Genomic DNA, 18,535 nt, shown 5'->3' with positions numbered 1-18,535 from the left:
TATTAAAAAATTCAAATATATGGGCGCTATGCATCTGGTTATTATAAGAAGTCTTTGGTTGGGAGAAGCTCACCGTGCATTTTTTTAAAAACAATTTTTTCAACAATGCACAAACAAAGGCCAAGCGAAGCCAAACGAGGGGTGGCGACGATTCTCACAATATGCCAATATGTTTTAACATTTATTTCAATATTTTTTTCGGCCAACGATGCCGTGTGGCGGCATTTTAAATATTTAATGTTGGCCGCTCCCAATGTTGCACAATCGACCAGGACGAGGACGAGAACAAGGACTGAGACAGGAGGCATATGTGCGCCCTCATTATTAATGCAAGAGAACCCCGAAACGAAAACGAAACGAAACCAAGCTGACCAAAAGGGGAAGAAGGAGCCGGAGCCGGAGTCCGTTGCAGTTTAAAGCTCTCCAGAGTGACATTTCACGAATTGGCCAAGTTTCATAAAATATTCGAGGAGACGGAGTAAAGACGGGAATATGGGATTGCGATGACTTGACGGCACCCAAAAGGGTTCGATTCGAAATGTGAAATTTATGCGGTTTTCATAGAAAATGTATGACACTAAAGGGGGTTGCTTCCCCCATGGCTCCCTTTGTTTGATGTTAGCTTGTAAACGATGGCAATTTGCCGCTTGCCGGCACGTTAATAAAAACTTCAAGTGCCACTTTGAGTCGAAGATTAAAAGGGGAAAGGGAAAGGGGCACGAATTTATGGTCGAATCTCTGTGTGTGCAAATTGCCCATAAAAATGCATGGGAAATTTACCAAAAGATCGCTTCGATTCGATTAATTCTCACCTATGGTTACATTGCTGACAGGCGAAACATTCCAGATGATAGACATTGGTGCGGGCACGCATTACCATCTCAAAGGCAGGGATCACCTTGCTGCAGGCAGCACAATAGCCTGTATTTCCAAATAATCTGCAAGAAGAGAGATTTCTATTACAAGAAGGACTTTCAAATCTTTAGAAATGATTACCCACCTCAAGTAATCCCTCTTGCAGAGCATCAGGTTACCCTTGGTGTACAGCGTGGATCCCACCTCGCCCAGGCGACAGTCACAGCAGCCACACTTGAGGCAATCCTCGTGCCACAGCATGTCCAGGGCTCGGAGGAGATACCGATCCTGGATGTGCTTGCCACAGCCGGCGCAAAGTTGGCTGCCATTGTTGTTATTATTATTATTGTTGTTGGCAGCAGCGGCTATGCTCTGGACATTGCCATTGCCATTGCCGCCGCCACCGCCGCCTCCGCCAGAGTTGACCACGTTAACAACGCCGCCATGGCCGTTGTTATTGTTGTTCCCATTGCTATTGGGATTGGGTCCGTTGTTCTGGCTGTTCATGCCGGCGTTCTGCTGCTGCTGCTGCTGGGATTGCTGCTGCTGTTGGTTAGAGGAAAGCCCGACGAGTCCGGGTTCGGTTTTGGTTATGTCCATAGTCATCATCTAGAAAAAATAGAGGAAAGATTGGTATTAGTAAAATATTCTTTAATGTATAATATGTATATATATAATATTCTATAATATATAATATATAGGGTTTGAATTGTATATATAAACCTGCCTATGACCAAAGTATAACACTATTAGAAATGTTTATAAAGAGAAAAATTCAATATAATAATTTAGCAAGAAGATTATTAATTGTTAAATACCGAAATATATCACTTTTAACTATATAATATCGTATTATCACAAAAAATATGTTATAAATGTCACTTAAATTATTGTTCTATTGTTTTTGTCGGGTATAACATACAGAATATTGATTTACATCATATATTATTACTATGTTAATATAAAAATTCATATATTGCATTGACTTTTGCCTTAAATTTCGATAAAGTAACCATACAGTATTCAATTTACATCTTTTCTAACCACTTAATATGATCTTTAACATGTTTTACTTGGATTTTAGAATATTTTAGCCTCATTTTATAGAGTTTACTTTACTATTACATGTTTTTAAGCTTTCTTAAGGTAGTAAAAGCATTATTTCTGGTAATTATGGCCGAAGACCTAACTCAACATCTCATGCATAGAATGTAAACAACTTTCTTCTGGAGAGGCTGCAATGCATTGTTTCTTGAGAATATTAAATTGTGTTTTGAGAAAGAGTTATATATACATATCTGAAACTGGCATCATCAATATCTAGCCAATAATTGGACGTTTGTTGTTGTATCGAAGGCTGCTGCTGCTGCTGCTGCTGCCGCATTGGTGGCGACAGCATGAACAGCGGCGACCACACGGACACCGTCAGCGGAGCACACTTCGGCGGCAGAGGGGATGTGCCCTCATAGGGAACGAAAAACTTGTCCATGTTGTAGAAATTGATACGTTCATTGTCTTCGCGTTGCACGCTGGCGTTGTATAGGAAGTCCATGTTGCTTTTCTAGGCTTTTCCCTGGACTTTTCACGGGTTTTTCTCGCGTTAAATTAAAATTCTCGAAGCGAAGGCTTCTTAATGGAAACAGTGTTGGTGAATGGTGCCACACTTTAACCATGTAACGGCATTCAACAGCTGTGGCCAAGCGGCGAGTGTTGCAAAAGCTGACGCCGGTGGCGCCACCGAACCAACGATCGCTATTTTGTGGCATACTTTGGGGCTGATTTTGGGAAATCAATTCATGTTCTTATATTTAAATATATATTTTAAATACTTGGGAAATGGCCTTTCACCCGGCTTGGAATTTATAAAAACAATACGAACAAAAGAAAGAATTAAATGAAAAAAAAAAAACCGATAGAAACTTGGGCTCGTCCGGGAATTGAACCCGGGACCTCTCGCACCCGAAGCGAGAATCATACCTCTAGACCAACGAGCCAATTCGGTACAAGGTCAGCGGCGGCGAAAAGCCCATCTGGAATTTGCAGTACTGCGAATTCGACTTCGTCTTGCAACAATGTTTATTTTTAGCGATCGCAATGACTTTACACTCATTATCTTTGAGATATAAGAACAAAATAAAAAATAGCACCTTTTTAGTGTAATATTTAAGGTAAATATAATACAACGAAACATTAAAAACACTTTTAAAAACAATAATAAATAAATAAATAAAAATCAAGAAATTTATAAAAAACATATGAATATTACAATAAAATGTACTCGTAATAAAGATGAAGATATTTTACGATATTTAAAAACATTCCTCCAAAAATAAATATATATGTACTACATTATTTAATTAATATTAATAGTATATTTTAGAAAGGTTTTTTACTCATTTGAAAAAAATTTACCAGGAAAAAATAATTTTGTTTTAAAAAAAATGTCTATTAAATGAAGTATTATTTTTCTTTAATATATTATATTATTTTATCGAGACAAAAATAGTATAATAGTTAAACTATATTATAATTAAAATACAAATAAAAATGATTTTAAGAAAGTTTACTTACTCTTGTAATGTAAATTCAAACATTACAAAATAAAAGTTTATAGAAGTAATCTATTAAATTAAATAATATATATTTTTGGAGCGTTAAGAATACTATTATTTTAAATTAAAATTATCGTTCTAAAAATAAATATGTTAAAAAAAACCTTTTCTTATTCAAATGTAAATTTAACCATAAAACTGATTTATAATGAAAAGATTTATATTTTTAATTTTCAATAATATGTATAAAGCAAGTCTTTGTAACCCAATAAATTATAATTGGTTATGATTGATAAACGTTTCCCCAATTATCTTTAAAATGTAATATATAAATATAGAGTTAAAAAGTACAATTTATGTTACAGTTAATACTCTGAAAACTCAATATAAAATCAGAACTTAAAATTGGCTCCGATTATTCTCAAAAACACAGCCAAGGCCTTAATTTAGGGGAAAATAATAATAATAATAAATGATACTCTTAAATAGTTCTCTTCCCCTCTCCAATAAAAAATAGTTTATGCCTCGACTGGGCCGCTTTTGATAACGTTAACTGGCGACGACTGCGAGAAGCCAACAACAAATCAATGCAAACAAAGAACCGGGCGTTCCCATTTTCATTTTTCCCCTTTCCCATTCCCATTTCCATTTCCATTCCAGAGCACACACACACACATGAAATGCCAAACGGCGATTTAAAATAACGAGATTTATGACAAATTGGCGCTACCCCGCCTGCCGTAGGCCTTAACCGTTCGTCGGCGCTAAATAGTTTGTTGCAATGTGCAAATTTCAGCCAACGACCGAGAGGGGGGGGAGGGGGGATACCCTAAAAGTATGCAATGCCTCGGCCATGGTGCAGCCGCTGTACACTGCGAAAAAAAAAACTAGACATAAGCTTGTCACTTGCACTATTTTTAAATAATTTGTAATAGTTGAGACAATTACTGAAAGCAAGCGTTGCTTTGAATTTAATTTTAGGTTTTGATATCATTATTTATCAAGTATTTTAGAAGTTGGTAAAATATTTATTATTAGTTATTATTACAATATTAGTTTTTATTTATTAGTTATTAAAACATTTACTTGTTAAAATTGTATGTAAGATGTATATAAATCTGGCTAGCTACGAGCTCAATAATAGTTACTTTTATATTATATTTTTAATATTTATTTAAAAGTAGCAATGACAATAAATATTTAATTTTCAAAGTCTATACATTTAGCCATTAAAATATAATGTGACCATATTTATATATTATTTACATTCTGTGGAAGCATGCTCCGGCGAAGAAAATGGGGTTTAAGCACCACTGTTTCACAGAATATCTTCCGTAGGCTTAATTAAATATATAACTTTTCTGTTTTTTAGCCACTATATTTTAATGTGACCATATGAGTCCAATATTTAAATTCTGGGCAAGATTGGGACGGTTGAGAAATTAGCTGACTTAAGGTTCAGTGCTTTATTATAGGTCCTTTTCCCAATTTCCTTCAGAAATTTCCTGTAAAAAGGATCCCATCTCATCAGTCATCTTTCCTCATTGATCTTTTTTTTTCTCCAAGTGTAATCATATAACCCCACCCCGCAACAATGTACGCTGGTTGTGTGCGTCTGGTTCTGCTTTTGGCCGTCTCTCTTTCCGCTGATTGCCCTGGTCAGTCCCGTGTCCAATGCTGGTCTGGGCCAAATGGCTCGCATTAAGCCCAGCGCCATGTAGCGCCAACTGTGACCTCGACTTGACCACGGCCCCAAGAGTGAATGGTAATGGACGAGATGGGGGCATGGGATTTGGCACAGAGGCAAAGGGTTCAGCAGTAGGAGAAGCAGCAGCAGCAGCTGGAAATGACTTTAATTAGACGGCTGCCGGAGTTGGCCCGGCCGAAAAGTCATCAGCCGGCGGCCAATGGAGAGCAGATTCATGCAAATGCAGGATGAGGTTTGGTGGACTCTGGCTCTCTGACTGTGGCGACTCATAAAAATTCAATCAAATCAATTTATGTAAATTTAACGCGACGTTTCAAACAATAACAGGGATGGATGAACTGGCCAAAAGCACACGATGTGGAAATGGGAAATGGGAAATGGGCCCATCCCATTGGACATGGAACTCAATTCTGGCCGATGCAGATGCACCACAGACTCCACGGACTCCACGGACTGCACCAGACTGCATTGTTATTTAGTTTTAGACAAATGAAATCGAATTCTAAGCGATGCTTGGAAACGCTTTCATATTAGATTTTCATTTACAATTGCACAATTTTAGCGCTGCATCGATGCTTTATCTCCCGCCTCTCATTGCGGATTCATAGTTTTCACTCTTTTTCTTGCTGTGTGTGGGTGTGTTGGCCAATTAATTTATGCATTACATTCCCACAAAATGCTTTTCAATTTGCATCCAATTTGGTAGATAGGCGTCGCCAGGCAAGTGATCTTTCAGCCAGATTGATTGATTGACTTCCATGCAAAATGAATGCAATTAGTTTAGTTAGAGTTCCCCCTACTCTCTCTTTGAAGTGATCATGGGGAAAGGACTAAAAGTCCCTCCCCCCACGTTAGTTAATCCCTTAGTTCCAACCCTCAGCTTCCGGTTTGGGGTTGGGGGTTAGGTGAATTTCCTCAAACCCTCTTTGAAGTGATCATGGGGAAGGTCTAAAAGTCCCTCCCCCCACGGACTTGATGGACTTGCTCCTAATCCGTTAGTTCCAACCCTCAACTTCCGGTTTGGGGTTGGGGGTTAGGTGAACTTCCTCAAACCCCTTTGTGCAAACTAATTGCGCGACCAACGACGCTCATTAAAGCCAATCAATATTCAAATTTCACGTGCCCAGGATCGTATTCCGGTTAGCTATAGGTATATATAATACCATTGGACCCTCTGGCATTTTCACAGTTTAGTTTGTTAAGCTGGGAAGGGGGGAGGACTACCTACCAACGTTCCATTCCGTTCCGGACGGGGCACTCTGTAATTATGCATATGCATGTGACCCAAGTTTGTCGCAACTTAAACCCTTTTTAACCCCAATTCGATCCTGGGGGGAGGTCAGAGTGAAGTCTCCGCTGAAAATTACACGTTTGCACGCAAGTCAACGGAAGTCACTACTACTATATAGTACGATATGAGGGGGGAATGAGTATGAGAATGAGAACCTCTTGGAATTAAGTTGATTTCTGCGGTTGGTTTATGGTTTATGTTTTATTTATTTGGTCACTGCAATTTTGTGTCATGTTTTATGCACTTTTCAACGTACCCGCTTAAGGGGTACTCTCTCCCTCTCTCTCATGTGGGAGGGTGCAGTGCTTTTAATGACACTAATTAGTGGCTGGGCTGGGAGCTCAACTCGTGTGACAAACGCACCAACATTTGCAACCCCTAAAGGGGGATTCCCCCATTTGCAGTGTGTTTGTGTGTGCTGAAATCCCCGGACAACAGCTGTGCCGCCTGTACCGCCCAAACCCCCCGTAATTGGTAATTAATTTATTTTGCATAATTTTTCGCGCCTTTCTCTCTGGACACATTGCACATTATGCCGCTGACAAGCGAGCAGGATCAGGAGCAGGAGCAGGAGCAGGACTCGTATTTACTTTTCGTTTGGGGATTCCGAAACGGGGGGGAAAAACGCACAAAGGTGTCAAAAAGTGCGAATTAAGTGCGAATAAACGTGCTGAGCGTGCAGCGGCAGAGACAGGCGGGACCACGCCCACCGCCCATCAGTGGGCCACCCCTTAATACCCTTACTACCCCATCCCTCCCCTCCCCCTTACCACCTGTCTCGCATTGCGTAAATTTGCATCGAGTCACGAAAAATAAATGTAAATTTAATTTGCATTCGCACAGAACCGGAAGAAGTGAAGGCAATTCTGAGGTGGGGCTGGAAAAATATTTATAATAAAATTATGCGAATAAAAAATGTCAAAGGGGGGAAAAGGGGTTAAAGGGTGAAATGTGAAATGTGCAGGCATTTTACGTTTGTTTGCCATAATTGATTAAAATAATGCACTAAAGGGATTTGAGTGTGTGGTTTTTGGATATAAAAATATATTTTTTCCATATAATATATATTTGAAAATATACAATGCTAATTTGCTAATGATAAACAATGGAAGCTATTACATAATTGAGTATTTATTAACAAACTATTATTATTTTGGTTCCTTAAAGAGAGTTTAAGAGCCAAGGGAAATGCTAGAAGGAAAACTGAAAGGAAAGCTAAGCTATCTTAAAGTCGTAGTTTGTATACCCTTACCTTACTTAAGAAAATATTAGCCATTTTCATATTTTTCCATTATTATTCCTATTAATTTTCGTATTCTTCTTATGACAAATGTTCTTACTACAAATATATCTATTATATATTTTTTAGTTCATATAAAAACTGATCTTATTTGCAAATATATGAAAATATATTTAAAAAAAGGTAATATAATATAATATAATATAATATAATATAATATAATATAATATAATATAATATAATATAATATAATATAATATAATATAATATAATATAAAAAAGTACAAAAATGAAAAATTAGTATGACCACCTTTTATTTCCAAAATTTGTCTGAAAACTCAAGAAACCAGTGTTGAGAAGCAACCAAAACTGAGGATTGGTATACCGAGTGATCATAACTAAGCTAAAAATAAACTTAAATAAACTTATTTTAATTTGAAAGACTTTTTTTGTAAGTTTTCACAGTATTAACACAACACAATAAATTTTAAAAATTAAAAATTTAAAATTAAATGTTTTTTTTTTTAATTTTTAGTAATTTTAAAGTTTGAAAAAAAAAACCTGACAAACCTCGTAATAAAATTATATTACCCTTCAAGCTTATAAAAATAAAAATACGAAAATTATATTTACAGAAAAAACCCCCGAAAAGGACTCCCACACACGCCAGCTAGCATCCAACTTCATTGGGAGAATGTCCTTTGGCCATGCAAGGCTTCCCACTGTTTCACAGGCAACTTCAACTTATGGCACAGCAACAACAAATTAACCAGCAACAATGGCTAAGGGAGAAACAAAAACCCAGGGAACAAAAACAAAAGAGAAAAAAATTAAATAAAAAAAAAGAAAAACACATCAAGTACGCGACATGAAAACTAAAACAAAGCCAGAGACCAGCCGAAGAAAAAGTATAAATAACGAGAGGGAAAATTAAAATAAAATATAAAGAAAAACAAGAAAACAATCAAAATTCGTTTTTAATTTTTATGCCATAAAAATGCAAACGAAGACGACGAAGGACGAAGGACGAAGGACGAGGAGGTCCAGCCGGGCACGAAACTGAGCCAGGTGAGGGGACTGCTCATGGAAACATGTTGCGCAACCAGGCAAAAAGTCCTGCAACGGTTTGGGACATGTTTTATGCCATTTTATATTGTTTTTTTTTACCCAGTGCTTGTTCTTGCTAACTTATTTTTTATTTTTGTGAAAACTTTCCTTGAAGCCTGTGGAGGTGGAGCTGTGGGTTGTTGGGGTGTCCTTTCAAAGGACCGACGAACCCACAACAATTAAATACCCATTGCGAGTAATTGCGGACTCCCATTGTGGCCCCGCTCTTGAACGCACTTAAACTGCCATAAATACCAATCAAAATCAAATGCACACACACTGGATTGCGATGGAGGAGGATGGGCAGGATATCTAGTGGCGACACTTGGTCCTGCCATTGACAGCAATCGAACCTTGAGTGTCCTGTCCACTTCAGAAGCAAAAAAAAAAAAAAGAAAAATCAAAATGGGAATATCCTAAGAGGTATGAAAACAAATGTGTATTAAGAGCTCCGATTAATCCTTTCTAAATATTTGTATTTTTAAGCTATTAACATTATAATATAACGTTTAATAAGAAAACCAAGTCCTTATGAAGTGTTTCTGTTAATAAGTTTTTAAAAATTAAAATAGTTAAGAAAATCAATCGAATTTTTAAAAACTCCTAAAAAGGCGTTTATCAATATGCAACCAAAACGTTTTAAGTACCAAATTCTGTATAAAATTTTATTTTATTTTTGTTAACAATTGAAATTTCTTGAATTTATTAACGTAGTTTATATTGTGATTGCTTTAATTCTTAACGATTTCTAATTAGATCTTTTTTTTACAATGTCCTTTTTAGTGTAGACCAATATTCAGTGTGACCAAAGTCTCTTTTCTTACCTAATCCTACATTCCTAATTGTCCTATTTTTCATTAACTTGAAACAATGAAAATGGAACGCGAATTAGTGAATAATGATAATGATAAGTGCTTAATATTGCTAATATACTATAACAAGCTCTGTACATTGAAATAATTAAATTATTGATGATACTGGAAAACAATTTACAATAAAACATTTTGTGTCATAATTTGATACCCCTCTTTTAAAAGTGTTCACACTCCCTAGTGATTTCTGTAGACCTTAGTTACCTTTTAAAATGTTTAATAGTTATAAAAAAAGACTTTATCCTTGACGTAGAACTATCAAAGTTGAGCACTTGAACATTTCACAGATGAAGGACCCTCCACTATCCAAATTCCAAGGCAATATCTATTGTCGCCCATTTTTGTTTGAATGCTCCCTACTCCTCTTTGGTATGTCTGATCCGATTCCGATTCCGATTCCGTTTCCGAGTCCTTTCGCCAAGTGCCATTGAGGAAAATTGAGGACCCCATTGGATTCTCTCTCCTCGATTTGAGAACACAAATGCTGCCACATGCAGTGCCCCATCAGTGCTCTTATCCCTCTTCCCCTTATGAAGCAAGTTCCCGCCCCACATTCACCAATTCTGGCCAAAATCCCGACCTCATCCTCCATTTCACCCCACTGGAAAATCATCGACCCCGCATTTGCTGGGCTTGTTTTTGATTTATGCGACTTGCTTTCGATTTTGTTGTTCCTCCTGACAATTGTTCTTGTTATTATTGTGTAGTTGTTGTTATTGTTTTTTTTTTTGTGCTACAGTTATTTGTTGTTGTTACGGTATTTATCGTGGTGGCAACATATGGAGGCAACACTGTTACATGTAGTTATTGTTGCCGTTATTTGTTAATCTATTTGTACGCATTTCATCTCCTTCATGCCGCTGCAGACTCTTCATCTTTGTGCTGAAACTGTCCCCAAGTGTTAAGTGAGATTTATGCCGGGGAATCACCAACACCATCATCACCCTTCGAATTTTTTTGTTTTTTTTGGTGACCCGTCACCGACACATTGTGCTTTTATTTTGATTTGTTACTGACTTTTGTTTTTGGGGAGGGCGTGAAACTAAGACCCAAAAAAGGGCGATGCACTTAAAAAAAATGAGGCTGAGTTGCTTAAACATAATACATTCTAATAACTAAGAGAAAGGATATAGAGAATGGTTCCTATAGATGATTCATACTTCGAATTATAAAAAAATACTGTGAGAACAGATATTATTAACAGCTGGCATGTCAAAAATGATTGATATATCGATAATATATCGATTTTTAACACAAAAGTCGATGCACAAATCGATATTTCAATGTTGCGCTAGGCTAAGTCCATATTTTGTTAAACATATATAACCAATGTAATCGGAAAAACAAAACATAAACACCATTTTTGTATAATTTTTGAAAATTTTCATACCTCTATGAAAAACTTTTGATAGATTAAGGTATGAATTTTGTACTGTATGATATTAAAACCGATATATTATTTCAGACTATTCCTGTTAATCTGTAGCACAAGTTTGTAGTTAAGAATGTAACACCTGTTTGGCATAACACTGCTTTTAAATTGGTTAAAAATATCGATACTATAATCCTAAAATCGATATATTTCGATAAATAAAAAAACTGAAGATTAAGGTTAACGATATTTAAGGTCTTATATTAAAGACTATATGTTATTTTTTAGTTTTCCAGTCAATCTTTAATACTAATTAATGTTAAAGTATGTAAGAACAAATCTAGTTCGAATAACATTGCTTCTAGTGCAGAAATACTTATTGAAACTATTTATAAATGTGGGTATTTTCTCTAAATTGATATAAATAAATCAAAAGTTCAGTTTATGCCATATTAATATTCATAAGTAGATCTCTTGTTATCAGAAGACAATTTCAACAAATTGTTTATTCACATATATTCTTAGTTAAACTTTGCTTCATTTTGGACCACTTACTTTCCTTGTTGTCAAAGATTATAGTTAAGGCTTGTCTTAATTTTGTTCTGTGTAACTCCTTGGTTAATGCCAACGATGTACGACACAGCAGCGGAATTTTTATTAAGTTGTTTTATGCCTTGTGTCGTTTTGTTGTCGTTCGCTGTTATTTCTTTCTGCTTAAACAATTACGACAAATTGCGCTTTTATGGACTGAGGAGCATCCAACACAGAGGGGTTGTAGTTGGAGCTTGGAGCTTGGATCTCGGACTTGGAGTCGGAGTTGGACTTGGACTTGGAGGATGGCGACACGCACACGTCATGTGCAAAGCCCACAGCGCTAATATCCGATCCGATCCGATCTGGGGCTCTCTAAAGTGAACTCCACTTCACTCTACTCCACTCTGGGTGCAGTCGTTAAGCCAGCTTCAAATAGAGCTTAATTGCCTCACAATGCCAAATGCAGTCTGCAGTTTGCAACTGCCGCATCTGCTGCAAATGTTGCCAGTTGCAAGTTGCCAGCCATGATGAAGCGGCGTTAATTAGGTGAAAGCATCCGCCAGATCGGGTCACAGTGGATCAAAAAAAAAAAGATGGCTAGAGAACAAACAAGAGGCTGGGAAAGATCTGAGATAATACGATGAAGCCAAACTCAATTGGAACTTAAACTATTCTATATAAGTTAAAGGGATTCCCCACACCTGCTGATCATTTGACAGGGAATCAAAAGCCACAGGCCTCTTTTTCCCCATCTGACAATTTCAATTAGACTTTAACACTCTGCTAGCAAAACCCAATTCATGGAGTCTGCGGTGTCCCCAGTTTGTGAGATCCAATGGCAATGGCTCTCTGGCTGCCGGCTCTCAAGTGGCTGGCAATTACGTTCAATTAAGTTGGCCATGTTGGTAACGGATGCGGCTGCCACCAGTTGCAGTTGCAGCCAAATGCGTGGCGGTTGTAATTAAACGATGGATGTTGCTCGCTCTCCGTTCGTGTTCGACTGAGTTAACTGCCGGCATGCCACCTAATCATAAATGATACCAAAAGGAAATGCTCCTCAAGGCAGCCCCACGATCAGCACCTGCGTCTCCTGCTGCATTAGCTCCTTCGTCCAGTCCAGTCTCACTAATTACATTGATTCTTAGACCATTGCAATGGGGCTGCACTGCGGGAAATAGTTGGGATTTCTTTTTACTGAGTGAGAAATCATTGAACAAGGTTTTTATTATTATATTATCTTTGGTTAAATGTTTTAAATATCGCTATCCTGACAACAGGAGCTGATTTATAAACGTATCTGCCTTTTAAAAGCCTTCTGTGCAGCTGTTTCTACTTGAACTATTTGGGAATTCTAAGCACATTTTATTTTGTTACTATCACATTGATTCTTAGATCATTGCAATGGGGCTGCACTGCGGGAAATAGTTGGGATTTCTTTTTACTGAGAGTTTTTAGCATTGATTTGAATGAGAAATTATTTAACAGGGTTTTGGTTTTGCTTTACGCATCTTATTCTTATATTCTATATATTATATTTTTTCAGCTAAATGGATCGCATTTTATAGGAAATATTTTCAATATCTCGTGTGAGCAGGGTTTTATATTATGATTTACGCATCTCAAGTAAGTTTGGCCTTAATTTAAAATCCATTCATGTGTTGTTAAGATAAATTTGTTATACTGTTTTTTCACTTATTAATTAATATCAATCCAAAAATAAAAAAAATTTACGCATCTTATTATTACATAGTCATTGATTAAACTTATTATGACAATGCAATGTCAATTAAAATCTAAACATGACCGAAGATACCTCTTAGAAGTCTTTTGTATAATTGTTTCTACTTGAAGCATTTGAGAATTTTAGGGATTCTTTCTTTTATGCATCTTAATATTTTATTTTCAGTTGTAATGCAAAGTAAATTCCACCTTCTAAAAGTCTTGTATAAAGCTAAAAGTCTTTTATATGGCTGTTTCTACTTGAATAATTTGGAATTATTATGGATTTCGTTCTATGCATCTTATAAATGAGTTGTCACTGGTAATAGGTATGGATATATCTATAATATATATATAAATGACACAGATATGTATATGAACGAATACACAGAATGATACAGTTAAAATTTTATCGAATACACATTTGAGAAGCTGCATGTATTCACGGTTTTACTAGAATCTTTTGGGAATTTTAAGGGATTCTTCTCTTACGCATCTTAATATTATATTGTCATTGAAACATTTATTTTGATAAAGGAAATGTCACCAATGTATGTCCGGAATCCACCTTTTAAATCTTCTTTTGGTATTCCAGGTGCTACTTTTACCATTTTCCTAATTTTAAGCTCTCATATATTTGACATTTTTCTCCCTGTGTAACTGCATTTGTGCCCGTGACTATTCACATGCCTCAGTTGCATTCCGAATTGCAGAGCTGCAAAGCGACTCCGACCAGCGTCAACGTCAACGTCAACTTAATTAATTGTGCGTCCGGCCGCACTCCCGTTGTCCTCCACTTGGACTCCACTGGACTCCACCTTCCCCCGGCCATCACCATCGTCTCCAGCTTCGACTCCGGCTCCATTCACCGCCGCCTGTTTGCCATTCAAAGTTGGTGACGACCAACACAACACAACAACCCGTTTCTCCGTCTGATTCGATTCGTTACGATTCAATTCGAACCGATCTGAATCGATCCAATCTCAATCCGTTGCGATTCGAGACTTTACGTCTGATTCCGATTCTGATCGAAGCAATTTCTATTTGCGCGCAAATTGCTAATTTTGTGGAAAACACATTAATTAGCGCAAAATCAGCGAGCCAAGTTGAGTTCAAGTTATTTGTTTTATTTGCAGTTTGCAACTAAAGAATGTCGATGCTTGATCGTTAGGAACGAGCTTAGAGAGAGTGGGCTTGGAAAAGTCGGTCTTTGGGGGGGGGGGTGAAATTATAGAAAATAATTCCTAACCGGATAATGGATTATAATTTATGAAACCGTAACCGTTAAAATGGTTATAGAATAATTTAAAACGGTCAATAAACTTTTGCAACATATATAACATTGTGTTGCCAGCATCATTGTGTGTTAAGCAACATGTTGCTAGGCACATTAACCTTTTTTGTGTGTTGCGCAACATGTTTCTAAACACATATCCCTTTATTTGGGTGTTGCGCAACATGTTCTTTAGCAAGAGCAGTGTTTAATTAAAGGTTTTCATTAATTTTAAGCATAATTAAACAAAATGCTTAGACAATGAGCTTAGGGTATCAAGGCGACATTAGACTTGAGCTTTTTTACTACCTAACTGATACAATTTCATTTTAATATTAGTCTAATTATGTAAAAGTTTATGCAATTAATCATAAAGTGTAACAAAAATGTTAACAGGATAATCAAATTAGCAACCATCCGATTTCAATTAATTATTAATACCATCCTCCTGCTCATTACACCATAAGTGCAGCTGCTGATTAACTTTTCGCACTGATTTTCTTCTTTATTTTTTTTCCTCCCCCTGGGGGACATTAATTAATCAGGGGAGAGCCAATCAATCGGTCAGATAGAGAGAGAGTGCGATGGATATTTATTAAACTCGCCGCTATTGTTGTTGGCCAACTGTGTCAATTGCTGTTTGATCAACACTCATCGACCGGTCGGTCGGTCTGTTCCAAGTACCCGGCAGTTGGACGATGATAATAATTGACGATTTAATTTGCTTGTTTGAAGACACAGATAAAGAGCGGCCAGCACTTGACCACACACTGGGACACAGGGACACACGAGACATACAAAGAGGCAGGGCCCAAAATGCTTGCATTACAGCATTACAGTTAATTACATTTCGCATCGAATCGAAAATTACAGACACATTAAATAACGGTTAACTGGCCCAGGAGCCATCATCGGCAGCATCATCAGCAGCTTCCTTCCATCTCCCATCTCCCAATCTCCCAATCTCCAATTTTTGCTCCATCTACAGGATGCATGCCGCATCCTCGGCGGCGAAGTAAACATCTCTCGGCATTCTGCGATGTCATTAATAACAGGGCGCACACACATTCGTCCACTGACCACAATAATGCCGGGGACTCCCCCTGGGGGCTGGCAAGGAGAAGACATATTTACATAAGGGATTTTCTGCAGTGCCACCTCACGGCCTTCCAAGAACGAGCCTCCATGGCTCGAGCGACTTTTAAATGCTCTAACAATAGAATATGGTAAATAACACATGAAAAATTTCCTAAGAATGATATGTTAAAGATGGGAAAATTAGCAAAAACTGGCCACAAAGTTGATAAAATGAATAAGTGGATGAATCATTGATGAATAGTGGATGAATTGTTAAAACATTCAAGAATGGTAATGAATTTTTAGCATAAAAAGTTGATTAAATGTTGAAAAAATGTTAACGAATTTGTGCGAATCATTTGTGGATGAATCATTGATGAATTAAAAGATGAATATAATTATGAATAATTTATGAATAGTTGCTTGATTATTTTTTGATTATTTGCATAAAATTTTGATAAAATGTTACCAAATGTGCTGACCAACTAGTAAATGAATCATTAATGAATAGTCGATGAATTTGAGGTTGAATCATTAATAAATAGTTGACAAATTATTTGACTAAAAGGTCTATAAAATGTTTTTAAAAAGTTTATAACATTTTACCAAAGAGTTAACGAATTTCTGGATTAATCATTTATGAATAGTTGATGGATTAGTGGGTGAATCAATGACTAATAGTAAATGAATTCTTGGTCTAAAAGCTCAATGAAGTGTTGATATATTTGTAATTGAATCATTCAAGAACAGTTGCGGAATTTCAACATGAATCATTCGAAAATGGTTAATAAATAGTGAGCCTAAAAAGTTGATAAAATGTTTTCGAAGTTGGGGATGAATGGTTGATGAACAGTTGCTGAATTTCTAAATGAATCATTGGTAAATAGTTTATTAATTGCTGGTATAAATAAATTTTAATAAATTACGCACTTTTTACTGATAATAGCTTAGAATACTGCCTATCTTCATTTCACCTGTAATTTGTATAGAAATTCATCGGTGATTCATTAACTATAATGCACTTTTATTGATGAACTAGTGATGAAAAACCTGGAAAATGGCACTCCAGGTTATTTTTACAAGTAAACCTTATACTAAATAATATGCTTAACATTTTGTTGGTCAGAAATTATATCTTAATATAGCTTAATTTTTATTTCCTTTAGTTTATCCCCTTATAATTTTCTGACAGTGTAGCTTGCCACACTGACTTCTCCTTACAAACCCAATCCCACAGCCATATATTTCTCCTTCCACACAGCTGAGCACGAACCGTTTTATCAGCACGTTTACACCGTATTTACTTCATTTTAATAAAATTTCATGTGATTTTAAACGTTGACGATGTCTGTCGATGTCTGCGTATGAAAAGCGCAGCATCCACATGTGTGTGAGAGAGAGAGTGTGTGTGTGTGAGAGAGAGAGAGAGTGTGTGTGTATGGTGTGTGGGTTAAAAATGCACAATTGCTCATTCGAATGGAAATTATTTACACATTGGACACTGATTTACTTGATGGCAATGCAGAAACAACAACGCTGCCAATGTCAGCCACTTTGGTGTGTGTGTGTGAGTGTGTGTGATTGTGTGTGTAAGTGTGTGTGAGTGTGTGTGTGCGGGTCTGACCAGGAGCGTCCTTGAAAGGGGGGAAGAAAGTAGAAATGGAAATGGACAGTGCACCTGTTATTGCTTTGTGGAATGTACAAATATTAGTATTTCTATATCTATATGAAAGGTAACTTTAGAATTTTAAAAGAAATCAAATTGGGTTTTTTTTAAGTAACTTATTAAATTGTTTATTGAATTAAAATTGTACTATATACTTTTAACTTATATAACTGATCATAGTTAGAACTTAAAAAAGAAATCAAATTGGGTTTTTTTTTAAGTAACTTATTAAATTGTTTATTGAACTCGAAATTGTACTATATACTTTTAGCTTCCATAATCTATCATAGTTCAAAAAGGAATACTAATTAGTAAGATTAACTAGCTAATCCAAATTAATACAGTATTCCTGGTGTCAACGAAAAAGCCTCCTTTGACCATCAGTAGACAAAGGATCCATGTAAGAAAAACTCTATTAATGTGGTTTAAAACAAAACCAACTTGATCTCAATTTAAAATCCAAAGATAATGAAACCTTAGATTATATTAGATTACCTTAGATTATATATAATATATATATATATATATATATATATATCACTAAAGAATTTCGAATTATTTTCTTATTTTTTATGAAATCGATACTTACTTTGCTTGTTTATCGATTATATAATATATATAATATAATAATAATATATATTATATAATCGATAAAAAAGCAAAGTATTTTTTATGAAATCTATATTTCTTCAAAATTTAAGCAAATAATCGATACTTACTTTGCTTGTTTATCGATTTTATACTATATATAATATAATATAATATAATATAATATAATATAATATAATATAATATAATATAATATAATATAATATAATATAATATAATATAATATAATATAATATAATATATAATATAATAAAAAAGCAATGTAAGTATCGATTATTTGCTTACATTTTGTAAAAATATAGATTATATAAAAAAGAAGAAAATAATTCAAAATTCTTTCGTGATCTTTTAAAAGAAATATTCTTCTTTTAAGATATCAACTAATCTTTTATAATATATAATATTAATATATAGTAAACCTATAGCTATGTAAAACCCCCTCTAGGAGGTAAATGTCCTTCCTAAGACCCTGTTTTGCATTCGTATGCGTGCCTGTGTCTGTGTGCGTGTGCCAGAGCGGGTTTATGTCGGTTTATTAATATCCTTTCTGCTTGGTTATGTTTTATATGAAATTACTCAAGTGCAACCGACTGTGTTTACGCCGGGCTTTCTGTTATTGTTTTTTTGTATTTTTGTTGCTTTTTTATATTTTCTCAACTC

General features: G+C 35.7%; 1 protein-coding gene and 1 non-coding gene across 4 annotated transcripts in view; both read right to left on the bottom strand.

Moving 5' to 3' along the window:
• The window catches only part of Bx (LIM domain-containing protein Beadex), a 72,862-nt gene that overhangs the window by 4,650 nt on the left and 49,677 nt on the right, over positions 1-18,535 (bottom strand). For 2 of the 3 annotated variants that reach the window (XM_086836742.1, XM_086836743.1), the window contains exons 2-3: positions 1,001-1,464; positions 813-938 (exon numbers count right to left, since the gene is read on the bottom strand). In XM_086836742.1, coding sequence (XP_086692868.1) covers positions 813-938; positions 1,001-1,464 — 590 coding nt within the window. Of the gene's footprint in view, positions 1-812; positions 939-1,000; positions 1,465-2,149; positions 2,504-18,535 lie in introns of those variants that run through there. The other variant, XM_020950706.2, reaches the window with a different exon arrangement.
• Positions 2,778-2,849, bottom strand: TRNAP-CGG (transfer RNA proline (anticodon CGG)). Its single transcript has one exon. It is a non-coding gene; the product is annotated as a tRNA-Pro (tRNA).

Source organism: Drosophila serrata, unplaced genomic scaffold (genome assembly GCF_035046125.1).
Source record: "Drosophila serrata isolate PLE 108 unplaced genomic scaffold, ASM3504612v1 contig_293, whole genome shotgun sequence".
NCBI classification, from domain to species: Eukaryota; Metazoa; Arthropoda; class Insecta; order Diptera; family Drosophilidae; genus Drosophila; species Drosophila serrata.
The sequence above is the reverse complement of the archived record's forward strand: the minus strand, read 5'-3'. Positions and strand labels throughout refer to the sequence as shown.